At 40.1% G+C, this 17,500-nt stretch overlaps 1 protein-coding gene across 1 annotated transcript in view; it reads left to right on the plus strand.

Annotated features, from left to right (window-relative positions):
* LOC136855822 (uncharacterized) overlaps window positions 1-17,500 on the plus strand; it is a 26,017-nt gene that overhangs the window by 911 nt on the left and 7,606 nt on the right. The window contains 14 exon segments of the mRNA XM_067133180.1: window positions 1-28; window positions 1,315-1,429; window positions 2,844-3,034; window positions 4,564-4,740; window positions 5,502-5,684; window positions 6,030-6,163; window positions 7,029-7,233; window positions 8,117-8,261; window positions 8,264-8,286; window positions 10,129-10,212; window positions 11,538-11,784; window positions 13,121-13,234; window positions 14,352-14,503; window positions 15,186-16,828. The exon segment at window positions 1-28 is cut by the window's left edge and continues 110 nt beyond it. Of these exon segments, the coding sequence (XP_066989281.1) occupies window positions 1-28; window positions 1,315-1,429; window positions 2,844-3,034; window positions 4,564-4,740; window positions 5,502-5,684; window positions 6,030-6,163; window positions 7,029-7,233; window positions 8,117-8,261; window positions 8,264-8,286; window positions 10,129-10,212; window positions 11,538-11,784; window positions 13,121-13,234; window positions 14,352-14,503; window positions 15,186-16,828 (3,441 nt within the window).

Genomic DNA, 17,500 nt, shown 5'->3' on the forward strand with positions numbered 1-17,500 from the left:
TTTCGACATTCATCTGGGAGTAGCTAAGGTAAGTTATTATTATTATTATTATTATTATTATTATTATTATTATTATTATTATTATTATTATTATTATTATTATTATTATTCAGTGGATGAACCCTATTCATATGGAAGAACCCCACCAAAGGGGCCATTGATTTGAAATTCTTTAACCTTCCAAGAATATTATTATTATTATTATTATTATTATTATTATTATTATTATTATTATTATTATTATTATTATTATTATTATTATTATATGGAGAGACTTCTTATCTGTTCATCAGATCTCTGAACAGGCGATGAACGACATTTTGATTTTTCCATTCCACAGAAACTTCGTAGTTATGTTTGACTCGTAAAACTCAAGGCCCTTTAAATATACTCAGTACTCAGAGTATATTTAAAGAACCTTGAAGTATATTTAAAGAAACTTGGTAAAACCATCGACCAGAATTAGGTAATCGGAAACTGAAAACTTCAGTCGGTGATGGTCGATGCATTTTTTCATATATTTTTGTTTTCAGTCTAATTCAGTCATCTGTTTTTAAACAAACATTTGGCACAAGCTCACTTTGCATCAGTGTGAGTACATCTGTACTTTCTTTAATCTGATATTAGCATTTTTATGTATAAAGTATTGTGTCTTTATTTTTCACCTTAATTGACACAACCTCTTTTGCATCACCCTGATCTTTCCTAGATAGTGACCCTCAAGGGTTTTAGCCCGGTGTGTATCCACCTTTGCGGAGTGTTTAGTACAAGACCGTTGGGAATTACCGTGAAAACATAAACAAAAGACTGTAAATATCATAAAGATGATGGCACCAAGAAATATTAGTCCTAGATAACGACCCCCAAACTTTGCTGGGGTCACTATCGAGGAAAAATCCATGTAAATATATTAAAGATAATGGCCCCCAAGATATTAGTCCTAGATAACGACCTCCAAACTTTGCTGGGGTCACTATCTAGGAAAATCCCCTGTAAATATCATAAAGATAATGGTCCCCAAGATATTAGTCCTAGATAACGACCCCCAAACTTTGCTGGGGTCACTATTTAGGAAAGATCCCTGTAAATATCATAAAGATAATGACCCCAAGAAATATTAGTCCTAGATAATGACCCCCAAACTTTGCTGGGGGTAGTTACTATCTAGGAAAGATCCCTGTAAATATCATAAAGATAATGACCCCCAAGAAATATTAGCCCTAGATAACGACCCCCGAACTTTGTTGGGGGTCACTATCTAGGAAAGATCCAATATTTCTACAGTACTGTTTATATGTCTGTGGCTCTTTGCAGAGGCTGGAAAACGTGGAGGTGAAATTGCGTCTCTTCGAAACGGAAGAAATTCGGGATTTCCAGATAGTGAGGCTCCCATGGACTTCCTCTCTGACGCCTGAGGAAAATATCACGGGTGAGGCCATTTTCATTTGTCTTCTCGTGTTGTGCTACTCTGAACCTGTGAAAAATTCAAAGGTTTTTCTTAATTCTTTGTAGTTTTCAAGATTAAGATGGTTATCGATTATTATTATTATTACAAGCTTGATGACACGTGCTAAGCTGTGCTGGAACCCAATGCTGCCCGTTGTGTTTCCCCTACCCTCTCGATCCCCTACTTACCCCGCCCCACCCGGGGCGGACAAACAGGTTTGCAGGAGGAGGGTGGATGTGTCATGTCTCCCCAACGCTGCTGATCCCCTACCTACCCCTCCGATCCACTAGGATTTTATTATTATTATTATTATTATTATTATTATTATTATTATTATTATTATTATTATTATTATTATTATTAAAAATGTCCATGAATTATTTGGAAGAAATTTGAAAGGCTGCTAACTTCCTTAGTAACTAAAGGCATCTAGATTTACAGGTTTGGGACTTTAATGTAAATATCTGCTTCCAATCTATTTTTACAGACCTTCACTTGGAATAAAAAATCTAATTTTGCTCTTAATCCTAATGTACATGCATTCACTGATCTCAGCATAAGCACATTTTCAATATGAATTTACTTTTATTGCCTAGTTTCAAATCCTTTGTACCTTGTGGTGGAAGCATTCATAGGCATGGTTGAGTGGTATGGCTGTTAGGGAGTCAGTATAAATAATGGTAGGCTCACTAAAGAAAATAGAGGATCTAAGCAAAGGATACAAATTGGTGGGGTCTTTCCTAGATAGTGACCCCCGAGGGTTTTAACCCGTTATGTATCCACCTTCGTGGCGTGTTTAGTACAAGCCCGTTGGGGATGACTGTAAAAGCATAAACAAAAGACTGTAAATATCATAAACATAATGACCCCAAAGAAATATTAGTCTCAGATAATGACCCCTGAACTTTGCCGGGGGGTCACTGTCTAGGAAAGATCCAGGTGGTGAAAGGTGAGAGTCACTCGAAAGGTTTGGGAGAAAGGGGAGAGAGTAATTCAAAAAGTGTTGTTTCAATTAACTGAAAGAATGTCTGGATCTTTCCTAGACAGTAACTTCCAACAAAGTTCGAGGGCCATTATCTAGGACTAATATTTCTTGTGGGTCATTATCTTTATGATATTTACAGTCTTGTTTATGTTTTTATGGTCATCCCCAACGGGCTCGTACCAAACACGCCGCAAAGGTGGATACATACTGTGTTAAAACCCTAGGAGGGTCACTATCTAGGAAAGAGCCAAATATTGGAACGGACGCGCCACGATGCGCAATGCTTGGCTGGACAGCCAGAATAACATCAAATAAATCTTTGAATGGGACAGTGAAACATAAACTAAGTGTTGAAGCTGGCCTTGTAGGATGAACCTTCTCACACCCTTCCACTCTTATACTCCGTCACAGTGGAGGAGGTGACGCTCAGTCCCGGAGAAGTAACAGCATCTTTCAGTCTGCAAAACATCACAGTTTTGGACGTCAGGAAGGAAAGCGCAGCCGGTGACGATGACGCTGACGTATACAGCGAAGACGGTGACCCCAGCACTTTCTCCGTCAGTTACGACGTGGACAGGAAGTCAGACGGAGGAGAGATGCAGGTAATTATTTCCCCAGCGTCCTTCGTCCTTCCTTGTTACGAGATTTTAGCCTTGTTACTATTATTATTTCAGTAGATGAAACCTATTCACAAGGAACAGGCACACCAAAGGGGCCGCTGACTTGAAATCCTTTATGCTTCCAAAGAATATTGGTTTCAACCTCCCGCTGCAGCAGACCCCCCAACACTGCAGCAGTAACTGATCATGATACAGAGTCAGTGGCTTCTCCTCACCCTGGGGGAGACACGAACCTTCGACATCTGAGTGGCGTGCCACGAGGCTAACCACTATACCAGCGGACCAGCTGTGGTTGACTGGGGACACATAAGACTTGGCTTAGACTGCGAGAACTTAAAATAAGAAGCCCTTCTTGCACGAGAAACTCCATTTAAGCGAGTGTAGGGTCGCTTCCTAGGAAAAATACAAATGACTTTTAAAATTGGTATTTTTCGAAGGATGTACCAAGCACTTTTCCATATCTTTTATCCTATTTAGTTTTTGGAGACTGTAAGAGTCAGAGAACGCGGAAGCGTGAAGAGGATTTGATAGATTGGAATTATGGTCTAGAGGAACACGGGAGATTTTAGCGAATACCTAATAGTTAATATCATTATTATTATTGATCAAAATGTTAGGCATTCATTTATAAAAAGTAAAAAATGCCATTATTTCTGTGAAAAAGAGGAAAACAAAGGAAGCCATATTAAAATAAACATGAAGATGTTTTAATGTAAACAACAAAACTGTGTACTAATACCCCATTCATTCCTTTTACTGTACCTCCATTCATATCCTATCTCCAGCTTACTTTCCACCCTCTTCTAGCAATGTTTAATAGTGCAACTGCGAGGTTTTCCTCTTGTTACACCTTTTAAACCTCTTACTCTCAATTTTCCTTTCAGCGCTGAATGATCTCATAGGTCCCAGCGCTTGGCCTTCGGCCGAAATTGTACTGTGTACAAATAATAAAGCATTGAAAATAAACTCAGAAAGTCTGTGAAAATGATATAAAAAGTTTTTTTTTTCAGAAATTCGATTTATCATTCGCTTAAATGAATGAATATGGAAGCCTCTTCAGAATGGATTGCGTCTCTCTCTCTCTCTCTCTCTCTCTCTCTCTCTCTCTCTCTCTCTCTCTCTCTCTCTCTCTCTCTCTCATACATACATACAAACACCCACATAGACAGACATGTATATATTATATATATAAATTTTTGACTCTCCACAGGACAGAATTCCGGTCTTTCGAGTGAGAGTCCAGGGCATTTGCGTCCGAATTGCTAATGTCCTGGTCTCTCACTCAGAAGACCGGGCTTCAGTCCCATGACAAGTCAGAAACTTATTTCTGTGAAACACCTTTCCATGTGTTCATTGTCACACACACACACACACACACACACACACACACACACATATATATATATATATATATATATATATATATATATATATATATATATATATATATATATATATATATATATATATATATATATATATATATTATATTCTTCTCATTTTGGCAACAGATCCTGGGCGATTTCTTTGTGCACCGCTTCTCCCCGGAAGGTTTGCCGAAGCTGCCAACACACACGGTCTTCGTGCTGGACGTGTCGGGTTCGATGCACGACAACGGGAAGTTGACTCAGCTCAAGGTGGCCATGAGGGCCATATTGACCAGTCTCCCTCCTGAGGACTCCTTCGAGGTAACTATGACGGGTATTAACCTGGTATGTATCCCACCTAAGAGTCACCTCCGAGGTGCTAGTACTAAACATGGCGGAAGCTCAATGGGATGCCGTGTTTAGTACTAGCCCCTTGGGGATCAAAGATATAATTTGTTGATATATAGAAATATTTAGAAATGGGTGTATATAATACTTTGATCCCCGGTAGGCTAGTACTAAATACGGCATCCTATTGAGCCTCAGCCATGTTTAGTCCTAGCACCTGGGAGGTGACACTTAGGTGGATACATACCGGGTTAATACCACCAAAAAGACAGTTTAGACTGGTGATGCACTCTGTTATGAGGTTTGTGCATTGTATGAGTCATAAAAATTCCGGGGCAAATGTAATGACGTTATGTTCTGATGTACTGCATTCTAGGGCCTCAGTTCCAAGGGCCTCATAACTCTCTGAGTAGAGATGTTGCAATTTTGGTACAGTATACAGTAGGGCTGCAAACTGGTATGTTGATCATCCACCCTACAATCGTCAAACATGCCAGATTGCAGCCCTCTGGCCTCAGAGTTTTTAATCTATTTAAGGTTAAAGTTAGCCATGATCATGCATCTGGCACCACAGCAACACAGGACACCATGGTTTGCTGAGAAATTCATGGGCCGCAGCTGAGAGTGGCATACAGCATTACCCTGTATACGCTGTGCAGAAAATTCGATTGCACTGAAGAAACGTTGGCGCATTTTTTACTTGTTTTTTCTTAATCTCGAAATTTCTCCCACAGATACTGGTGTTCTCAACGCGTGTGACTTCGCTTGGGGTGTTCCAAGCTGTGCCTGAAGAAGTGGAACGAAGCTTAACTCGCATCCAGAGGCTACAAGCCTTGGGCGGCACAAACTTCAATGAGGCCTTTCTCAGGGCTCTGCAGGATGTCAATAACTTCAACCTAACTTCAGGAGCCAAACAGGTATTATTATGGTTCTATTTTTATACATGAGAAGTTGTAGGTAATTCTGTATTTGTGTGTGTGTGTGAGAGAGAGAGACAGAAAGACCACACAAACAGACAGATTTGTTCAATGTCTTATTGTGGTAGGGCTGGTTGATCTGTAAACAAAAATCCTGCTCATACTGAGCAACTTCACACATAGAATAAAGCATAAATCTTCAACTACTTACTTTTTCCTCGTATTCCGAAACCAGTTTCTTTTGAAGTTGGTCTATGCCAGGGCAATCCCTTACTCTCGTTTGCTAACCAACCGCCAGACATACTTTGCATGAAGTAGACAATACATTATCTAGAGCATTTGCAGGTTGTGTTCCTGACGGACGGGAGGGCCAACCTGGGCGAGAAGAAGCCCTCTCAGCTCAGACGAAATGTTCGGGAGGCGAACATCCACCAGCTGCCAATTCATTCCCTGGGGCTTGGTCATGATGCTGATATGAGGTATGATTTTATAGTAGGAAAAGAGACTCATTAAGTCAGATCTGTTCCCATTTTCATTCTGTTTTCTCACTCATGTTTACAATACTGTTCACAGCTTGCAATAGCTTCTGTCATCCTGCTCACAGCTTGTAGTAGCTTCTGCCATCCTGTTCACAGCTTGCAGATAGCTTCTGCCATCCTGTTCACAGCTTGCAGTAGCTTCTGCCATCCTGTTCACAGCTTGCAGTAGCTTCTGTCATCCTGCTCACAGCTTGTAGTAGCTTCTGCCATCCTGTTCACAGCTTGCAGTAGCTTCTGCCATCCTGTTCACAGCTTACAGTAGCTTCTGCCATCCTGTTCACAGTGTACAATAGCTTCTGCCATCCTGTTCACAGCTTACAATAGCTTCTGCCATCCTGTTCACAGCTTACAATAGCTTCTACCATCCTGTTCACAGCTTACAGTAGCTTCTGCCATCCTGTGCACAGCTTATAATAGCTTCTGCCATCCTGTTCACAGCCTATAATAGCTTCTGCCATCCTGTTCACAGCTTACAATAGCTTCTGCTATCCTGTTCACAGCTTACAATGGCTTCTGTCATCATCACAAAGATACTCTGGAGATGACAGCAGGAGCTATCGCAAGCTCAGAATAGTTTAGCGCCATATAGAATTCATTTGTAAAAACCTTTATATAACAGAAAAAAAGTGGAAACAGGATGCCTCCTTTTACTGGTACTGTTATTAATATTATTGTTGTTGTTATTGGTTTTATCACTAGTTTTGTTATTATTTTAATTATTATTAGTATTGCCATATCATACATTTCCCCTTTAGTCTTAACCTAACCTAACCTAACCTAACCTAAAACCTTTATTCTTTTCGAGGCTGCTGAGACAAGTGAGCACGGACAATCAAGGCTTCTCGGGTAAGATAGACGAGGACGCTAAGCCGGCGGAGCAACTCAAGAGTTTCTACGACAAGATCTCGTCTCCGCTGATGACAGACATCGAGATTATGTACATGGACGATGAGGTGGACACGAGCTCCATCGTTAAACAGGGTCCGTCCACCTTCTACGCCGGAGATGAGGTAGGGAATCTTGTTGTGTTCTTACTGTATATATATTTATATATTTTTTTACAGTAAGACTGTGAAACCAGGGATTTCACAAAATCCCTGAAATTTTCAGGGAATTCGTAAAATCACCAATTCACTTAGGGACATTTTATCCCCAAGGGGCTAGTACTAAACACGGCGAAGCAGTGTAGATGATTCACTGTCTCATCGTGTTTAGTACTAGCCACCCCATCCCCAGGGATCAAATGTTCTGAGCGAGTTGGCGATTTCACGAATTCCCTGAAATTTTCAGGGATTTTTGTGAAATCCCTGGTTTCACAGTCTTACTGTAATATATATATATATATATATATATATATATATATATATATATATATATATACATAATTAATAACTGGATGGTATCTAGCAGAGATATTTATTTCTGTTATTAATATTATTAATCAGTGATTGTGTATGTGATAAAGTTAATATATATATATATATATATATATATATATATATATATAGTGATTATATATATATATATATATATACACTATTTCTGGTTTTATTTGTTGTATATTGATAGGTCTATCTGTTTGTTAAATATACTTATAAATAAATCTCAATAGGGATTTATTTTTAAATATATTTGTACCCACACGTAAGAGAAGATGTGTTTCTCCTTTTCAAGTACAAGTAGCGCTAGTTTTGATGTGACCTGTAGTTACAAGAAGTGTAACAGTAATGAAGTAACATCGAGTGGATGCTCGGGAGCCGAATGTCCAATGTAATTTAGTTATGCCTTATTAAATAACATAGAAAACGGTCTCCTACCAATTTTAAGGGTTACTTCTAATGATCGACTTCTTTTACCATCACTCACGGTTCCCACTTTTTTTTTATATACCAGATGGTGTTGGCAGGGCAGCTGAGAGAAGGCGTGAAGGAAGTTCAGCCTTTGGTGACCGGGCGGGGAAACGAAGGACCTATGCAACTGAAGGTGTCGAGGATATCCGCCCCCGAAAAGGCAGTCGAAAGGGACAACTATGTGGAGAGGCTTGGGCCTATCTCACGGTCAAGGTACGAGTTATATTGAACTCTTCTAACGTTGGTGACTACAGAGTGGATAAAAACATCTTTTATTTGTGCCGAGCCGAATGTCCAATGTAATTTAGTTATGCCTTATTATACAAAAATCTCTTTAAAAACAATTGTCCTTAAGAGATTTTTGTATAAATATGGTTTATTCTTTTTATTGCAGCCTTGAAAATTTAGTTGTTGAAACGTCGGCGCTAATAAAGATGTTTTCGTGTACCAGTCTGTTTTTACCATCAATTCTTGATATATCTCTGATTTGTGTCCTCCCTGTATCCTATATGTTATTTATATACCAGATGGTATATATATATATATATATATATATATATATATATATATATATATATACATACAGTCATACTGAACTTACACGAGGTTAGGTTCCAGAACCCCTTGGCAGGGTGAAACGTAAGTTTCATGGTCTCTAAAAATGCTAATAAATGCTTATTTCTAAAGTTTAAACACTAAATATGACCCTAATCATCCTCCCAAATGATTAAGTTAACTTTTAAATGGAATTAAAGTTACTGTAATTTCATTTAAAAGTTAGCTTAATACATTGCCCTTAAAAAAGAGAAATAAATGGTTTACATAAAAATTGAGAGTTGTAAGAGGCTCTCTCTCCCCTTCCAAGCGATCTATTTTTAGAATCATCCCAACCTCTTTTTCGCAACTTTTTTATTCTGCGTCTCTTTCTCTTTGTTCTGAAATGCTTTTTCATGAACAAACAATGTTTTATATTTTGACTAATACAACTCTTAGTTATTATGTCTCTATGTTTTAGGACACTAGCGCATTTACATCTTTATCGTAGACGATACAGGTCAAATTAGATCAATTTAAACTATCTACTGTACAGGTAAAGATGTACAGAGAATTAATAAGTTGTAAAATGTGTGAGCGCTAACTATGAGAGAGAGAGAGAGAGAGAGAGAGAGAGAGAGAGAGAGAGAGAGAGAGAGAGAGAGAGAGAGAGAGAGAACCAACACGAATGGTAAAGAATCGCCTAGTTCAAGGGTTGTCCTTACTTAAGAGAGTGAAATTATTTACGGGGACTGAGAGAATAACACAGAGAGAGAGAGAGAGAGAGAGAGAGAGAGATTATCCTTACTTGAAATGTCAAGTTATATTATTTATGAATTACAGTATACATTGAGAGAGAGAGAGAGAGAGAGAGAGAGAGAGAGAGAGAGAGAGAGAGAGAGAGAGAGAGAGATTATCCTTTGAAATGTCAAGTTATAATTTATGAATTACAGATTACGGAGAGAGAGAGAGAGAGAGAGAGAGAGAGAGAGAGAGAGAGAGAGAGATTGTCCTTACTTGAAATGTCAAGTTACATTATTTATGAATTACAGTATTGCGAGAGAGAGAGAGAGAGAGAGAGAGAGAGAGAGAGAGAGAGAGAGAGAGAGAGAGAGAGAGAACAGTTGTCCTTACTTAAGAGAGTGAAATTTTTTATGAATTATTACTTGACAGAGAGAGAGAGAGAGAGAGAGAGAGAGAGAGAGAGAGAGAGAGAGAGAGAGAGAGAGAAATTATTACTTTTAATAATATTTAATATTTAATTTACACATAAAAGCTTGAAAACTTATTTACATAAAAAAATAAACAAACACTTTTGCCGGGTTTCTCAGTCGGAAAATGTCTTGACCATTAGTTAGGTTCCAATAAAAATCTGAATTCGTGCAACTTGAATTTGTTCACATTTGTGTATATATATATATATATATATATATATATATATATATATATATATATATATATATATATATATATGTATATATATATATATATATTTATATATTTACATTTTTTTTTATCAAGGACCTACTCGAGATGCAAGAGGTGGTGGAGGACCGAAACCTGAAGGCGGAGATGAACTTTCGTGCCCTCGAGATAGCGCTGCAGGTAAGCAAGTTTACTTATCTCTATCGTCATTAGTATCCGGTCTGCTGGTATCTAGTAGTTAGTGTCGCGGTACGCCACCCAGATGTCACAGGGGGTTCGCGTCTCCCCCAGGGCGATGACTAAAAATCACTTCTTTTGTTGGAGTGTTTGGGGTTGGAGAGTTTTACCCCAGCACGAAAACTTAACCCCCTATGAGAATCTGTTCGTACTTGGGGCATGAATACTTATACGCCACTCTGGAGGGAGGACATCGTAGCACAAAACTTAAATTCAAAAACAGAGCCAATCGTCAGGGGGTTGACAGGAACAAACTTAACATTCAAAGCACCGAAATATTTTTTATTAATGCTGGTAAATTTTTTTCTAAAATGGACATCATGACAGTATGGAAACTTGGTGTCAAAGTGTTTGGGTACTTTAAGAGTATAACGCTCAGTGAAAAGCCTCCTGTTTAGTATTTTATTGAGGCTATCAAAAACTTCCTTTAAAGGGAAAAAATCTCATCTAAAATATTCTAAAAAAAAAAAAAAAAGGTAACTTCATTGTGAAAAGCTTTCCAAGTGGAGGTCAGGGAAAGGTCCCTGTGAAAGAGAGTCGCAACAGAATTAATCTCAAAATTATAAAAGCAATAGTTGTAAAAACTGGCACCTAATCTTGTAAGAGCCTTTTCTTCCAAAAATCGTGGTAGTAAAATTACTGTTATGCCTGGTGACCAGAACGTCAAAAAACGACTTTCTTCACCTCCCATCTAGTTGGAAATCTTTTCACAGTGAAGTTACCTTTCTTATAGAATATTTTAAACGCAATCGGTTTCCATCAAAGATAGTTTTTGATAGCCTAGTAAAATCGTAAACAGGAGGTTTTTCACTGAGTGTTATACTCTTACGGTACCCAAACTACACTTTGGCGCCAAGTTTCGGATCTTTCCTAGAGAGTGACTCCCAAGGGTTTTAACCTGGCATGTATCCAGCTGTGCGGCGTGTTTAGTACAAACCCATTGGAGATTACAGTAAAAACATGAACAAAAGATTGTAAATATCATAAATATGATGACCCCCAAGAAATATTAGTCCCAGATAACGACCCCGGAAAACCCTTGGGGGTCACTATCTAGGAAAGATCCCAAAAGAATGTGAATATCATAAAGATAATGACCCCCAAGAAATATTAGTCCTAGATGACGACCCCCAACAAAGTCTAGGAAAAATCCAAAGTTTCCATACTGGAAACAAGAACTCTGATCTTTCCTAGACAGTGACCCTCAAGGGTTTTTGGGTATCGTTATCTAGGACCAACATTTCATCCCGAGAACTCTTCTCCTTCAGTTCCAGTTCGTGACCAAGCTGACCTCCCTCAAACCGGAGGAAGAAGAGGACGAGGAAGAGGCCCACCAAGAAGGGCAGAGCATCCTCAGCCACAAATCCGCATCCCGATACCAGAAGTCGAACACCGGCACCCTGACGCTCTTCTACGACCACTTGGCACTCCTGAGCGAGGCCGAATTCGCCAAGACGCTTCCGGCGCCCCTCAGCACCAGGCTCAACACGGCCAGCAACAACAGGTTCTCCTTCGGTAGGTTCTTCGTCTTTGCTCGCTTGATATTTCTGTCTTCCATGTTTGCTTGATTTCGCTTTGATTGAATTGCTTGTATTTTATTCATTCGACTTTTTATTTGCGTATTCCTTGTAGGGTTGTAGTGCCGTCAGTGTACCTCATCATTGCACTGCAGGTGCACTTAGGCCTTTGCAGCGTCCTTTTTGGCCCTTAGCTGCAACCTCTTTATTCCTTTTACTGTACCTCCGTTCATATTCTCTTTCTTTCATCTGTGTTTCCATCCTCTTCATCAAACAAGTATTTCATAGTGCAACTGCTAAAGGTTTTCCTCCTGTTACACCTTTCAAACCTCCTTACTGTCAATTTCCCTTTCAGCAGTGAATGACCTCATAAGTCCCAACGCTTGGCCTTTGGCCTAAATACTATATTCCATATTTTATATGTGTATTAATGTTTTTATTAATGATCTATTTATCCACCCTTCTATGACTGTATATTTAATAATACCTTTGGTGGTTCGTTTGGGCAATGTGTTTACCTGCCACTGCCTCGTCTGTACATTTCTGAATCACGGATGAGCAACGTGCAAAAACTTCTATTCATTTATTGATTTGTTCATCTTTTGCAATATTTATTTTATATATTTCTCTGCTGTTTCATTCATGCTCCCATTTATTTCCTCAAGCGTATTTTTTACTTCCTTTTTTGTATTTCTTGATTTTTCATTCATTTGGTTTTCATGTCAGTAAACAATTGCATGTTTCCTTGTTATCGTTATTTACCTGTTATTCATTAATCATCTATTCCCTTTTTTTTTCACTGAAGGAAGCAAATTCATAAAACATGTATGAAGGAATCTGGAGGATGATTTGAAACGTCTGGGTGCCTTGACGGCCATGGAAGTTATCCAGGACCCCTGCTTTTGGTCAACCATTCACCCCTCCCCCCTCCCCACCTCTCCCTCTCCCTCTCCCTCTCCCCTTTTTTTTGTCTGCTCCTTTTCCCATCAAGCCTAGGTTCAGTTACTGTGGCCTCAAGTTGCCAGTTTGTTTACTTTTACATAATAACGATTTGATTATACCATCACATCTGAACTTTGTCATTCTCTTCTTACCTCTGTATCCCTGATTCTTCCAATCTCCATCGTTAAAATGGTGACTGTGTCTCTCATTGGAATTCTTATCCTATTTCTGTTCGAAGAGGGGAATCTTTCCCACTTCGTCTTGACGTTGGGACCCGCCATTTTTTTCAATCCCCTCACCTATTTTGTTTTCATCATGCTTTAGTCAATAGGGAGAATTAGGTTGCCCCTCCCACCAGCCTCTGAAATGACCTCTCTCATTCCCTCCGACAGGTGACAACGACCCCCACTTTGTGGTGCAGGTGCCCGGGATGGACATGCCCTTCTGCTTCGACATTCACGGGCAGCACGGGCAAGTGCTGAGCCTGGTCCGTGACGAGAACTCAGGTCAGCACAACTAGTGAAGGGAACTTTGTATCACTTTAGCTTTCACCACGCTTCCAGCTAGGTCAGATGAAAGCACGAATGATATAAGAAAAGGACCTTATTCACAAAATTTCTGTTACAGTTTTATAATTGGGTTAGAATCTCAGTGGTTCTCAACCAGGGGGGTTATTCCCCCCTAGGGGGACTTTCAGAGTTTCAAAGGGGGTATTGTGACCAAGAGTTTTTAGTATTACAGTCGACCCTCGGTATTCGCGGGAGATACATATCACAGTAGCTAAAATCCCGAATACTTGACACCCCTCTAAAAATGCTTATAACTGCCTATTTTAATAGTTCAAACACCAAAAACCACTTGAAAAATGCTTATACTTGATTATTTTCATAGTTTTATCACAAAAAATGCATTTAGTCACGAAAATGATATGAAGATACAGTAATTTGTGAATATTTCTTTATGAAAAATACCGCGAATAGGCGAGTTTCTGTGAATAATGTCTATATACACGTTCCACAGAGGAATCCGCAAATACGTGAAGCCATGAATCCGGAACCATGAATAGGTGGGGGTCGACTGTATATGCATATTATTTAGAATGCACCCTTTGAGGCAGACAATTTTGGAAAGGGGGGGATAGGAATGACATTATGATATGTAGTAAAAGGGTGCATGGGCCAAAAAAGGATTAGATGGTTCTGAGTAAACCGGACTTATTCCCTCCTGAGTAACTTTCCCAAGGGTACCCATAAGTGTGGTAAGGTATTACAGTTAATGAGAGTCCACTGTGCCCGCCTGAGTAACTTTCCCAAGGCAACCCATAAGTGTGGTAAGGTATTACAGTTAATGAGAGTCCTGGAGTGGACCTTTGCACTTGAACAGACAACTGAATGTTTCAAAGCTAGCAATGAATTTCTGACTGCCCTAGAGAGAGCGAGAGCCCCGTGCCAGCACAAGGCTGGCTTAATCTGTAACTAGCAGGAAAGAAGTAAGTTATTGAAATGAAATAACTTTATAAAGAGACAGGTGGCATTATTTGACCCATGTGAGAATAGACAGACTTCACTCAGGTACTAATTTCCAGTTCAGAAGCAGCAGAATTAAAGGTAATTTTATTTTCAGGAATCATTGTCAATGGCTTAGTGACATCAGCAGTAGGCCGACCAGAAGCCACCTACTTCACTGAGCTCTTCATGGGTCTAGGCAAAGTGAACTTCACTGTCACACCTCACAACATCACCATCACGTTTCTACAGGGACACAAAAACTCTAAGGTAATGCCACACAGCTTGCTCTCTGTTCTTATTTGTTAAACGATGCTGATTTATTAGACTCCCAGCTAAGTAACATTAAATCAGATTTGTCCGTGTCAAATTAGTTTATGTTAAGTAAGGTAACATCAAGTTAGATTAGTCATATCTTTCCTAGATAGTGACCCCCAGGGGTTTAAACCCGGTATGTATCCACCTTTGCGGCGTGTTTAGTACAAGCCCGTTGGGGATTACCATAAAAACATAAACAGAAGACTGTATATATCATAAAGATAATGACCCCCAAAAACCCTTGAGGTCACTATCTAGGAAAGATCCGATTACTCAAGGTAAAGTTAGGTTGTGTAAGGCACTGAAAGGTCAGGGGAGGTAGAGTTTTCCTACGTTGGTTAAGGCAAGGTGAAGCTTTAGCAGAACTGATAAAATTATGGCAGCTTCTCTACAGTTTTTTCTTGTATCCAAGAAGTATTCTAATTAAAAACTTTGGTAATTACAGAGGCCTGCTCATATTTTAATAATTTTTCCATCAAATATAAATATGAATTACAGCAAAGTTTCAGTCCTTACAGATTCAATTCACTGTCAGCAATTATCAGTACTCTACTCAGTTTAATCTGTCCATGATACAGTAGTATTATGATAGATAGCTATATCTATATAACTGCTTCTTCTCTTCACGTCACAGATCCCAAGAGTTCTGAGGTCTGTATGGCCCTTCAAGAAAATGTACAAGAAAGGTAAAAAAGGCCAGAAGGGGAAGAAGAAGTCCCGGCGTCGCAGCAAGGGACAGACGCCCAGAGAAAGGAGGGCTCTCAGCGGAAGCAGAGCTGAGGATCCTTTGTCTGCGAACCCCACCAGGACCAGGGAAATCAAGCGGTTCCGTGATTCTTCGACACGCTTCCAGAAACAGAAGACTAAACCAAAACGCATCTTGAGGCATGGCATCATGAATGATTATAACTACAACAACCATAAGAGACGTGGGAGCATTGTCATGCGAAACCTGGATTCCGCCAAAGGTAACCAACCTCCCGTCACCCGCAGGAGTGGCCCGAATCAGCATCACAAAAGTGGTAAAATACGCAGGAAGATGAGAAGAAGAAGACGAAGAAGAATGCTTGCTAATGAGAGACAGGGAAACACAGCTATTCCAGCAATACGTCCCAGTAAAAGCTGGGAAAGAAGACTCATTGTCAGATCAACGACAGTGAACCGTAGGGTTGCACCTCGGACGCCACCACAGGTGCGCGTCGTACCCGCACGTCTGGATAACAAAACCCCACTCAACTCAATTACGAGTTCATCGCAGCCGAAGAAAAAGATCCAAAGAAAAAGGAGGGTTAGAAGGTCAGTCAAAAGAAGATCTAAAAGAAATGCCCACTTGAAGAACTTAGTCGGTACAATCCACCCACACACCAGGTTAGATGAAAGCGATGGAGTAGTGAAGAGAAACAGACACAAGCCTCATCCTCATTTGCATGTATTTCATGATAGCCTTCCACCCAGTCAGGGTAATTACATCGATGGTAAAGAAAGTCATGGTGAAACTCACATGCTGAAAAAACCCGTAAATCCTCTGGCTGCTGCTAGCAGCCATTTTCAGTCTGTAATGGAGGTACGAGGAAGTAAAATGGCCGTGGACGCTTCTGAAGGTTCACGAGCTCTGAGACCAGCTATGGACTCAGCATCTAGCAGATTGTTAGAGCACCTACAGAATGCCAGTAGAAATAGTTTTCCAGCAACCACAGAAGCTACTACAGTGGACAGGTTTACAGAATCACATGGGTTGTCACAGTCAGCGTTATTTTACCAGCCAAGAGTCACAGAGGATTCAAGAAGTTCAACTGACAGAGACCGGATTATTCATCCTCACATCAGCAGAGATCCTTCTGTTTTTCACCCACATCAAGTATTTAGACAACCAGCTACAGGACATCCCACAGTCCTACATCAGCAAGAAGCGCAGAGCAGAACTGGAGGAACTCCAAGTTCAAGAGGTGGACCTGATCTAGCTGTGCACGCCAGTAACCCTGATGCCTCAGCACAGAATTCTTCATTCAGGGCATATTCAGAATACATTCATCCACATTCCAGTGTGTTCAGCCACACAACGGAAGTCTCCACTTCAGAAAGGGGTATCACTTTCACCCAGAGGTATAACATCAGTGTCACTGTGGACCAAACTCCAAAACGAGTAGAAACTCCAGACACTGACAAAGAGGTTACTTTGGGTGAAGATCATTTTGAAAGCGAACACCTTCCTGAAGAGGAACAACACAAGAGGCGACCCAAGAAGACCTTTTCCTGGAGAAGAGCTGCTGGGAGAAGGTGAGAACAACTTGGTACTGTACCCACAATTGAGAATTCTTGAAAGTGAATTTCTTAGTGTCTTATGGTAGCTTGTATGGGAATGTGGGTAAGACCCATCACTATTCTGTGTTGGTTAATTTAGTACGCTCGCTCTCTCTCTCTCTCTCTCTCTCTCTCTCTCTCTCTCTCTCTCTCTCTCTCTCTCTCTCTCACACACACAATAGAGAAATTAGAAGTCTCATTATCTCCTCACCATTCATATACACTTTGAGAGAGAGAGAGAGAGAGAGAGAGAGAGAGAGAGAGAGAGAGAGAGAGAGAGAGACCAGGATATCTAATTCTCTCTCTCTCTCTCTCTCTCTCTCTCTCTCTCTCTCTCTCTCTCTCTCTCTCTCTCTCTCTCGAAAATAGAAGTCTCATTATCTCTCTCACCCATTCATATACACTTGAGAGAGAGAGAGAGAGAGAGAGAGAGAGAGAGAGAGAGAGAGAGAGAGAACTTACTGATATCTGATATCCTCTCTCTCTCTCTCTCTCTCTCTCTCTCTCTCTCTCTCTCTCTCTCTCTCTCTCTCTCTCTCTCTCTCTCTCTCAATTGCCGAAGTAAGACCCACCCATCCGGGATAGGTCCTTTTGCCAAGTAAACACCGTGCTGCCTCATTTTCCCCTTGTACAGAAAACTATTACCTA

This window comes from Macrobrachium rosenbergii, chromosome 33, assembly GCF_040412425.1.
Source record: "Macrobrachium rosenbergii isolate ZJJX-2024 chromosome 33, ASM4041242v1, whole genome shotgun sequence".
Taxonomy (NCBI): Eukaryota; Metazoa; Arthropoda; class Malacostraca; order Decapoda; family Palaemonidae; genus Macrobrachium; species Macrobrachium rosenbergii.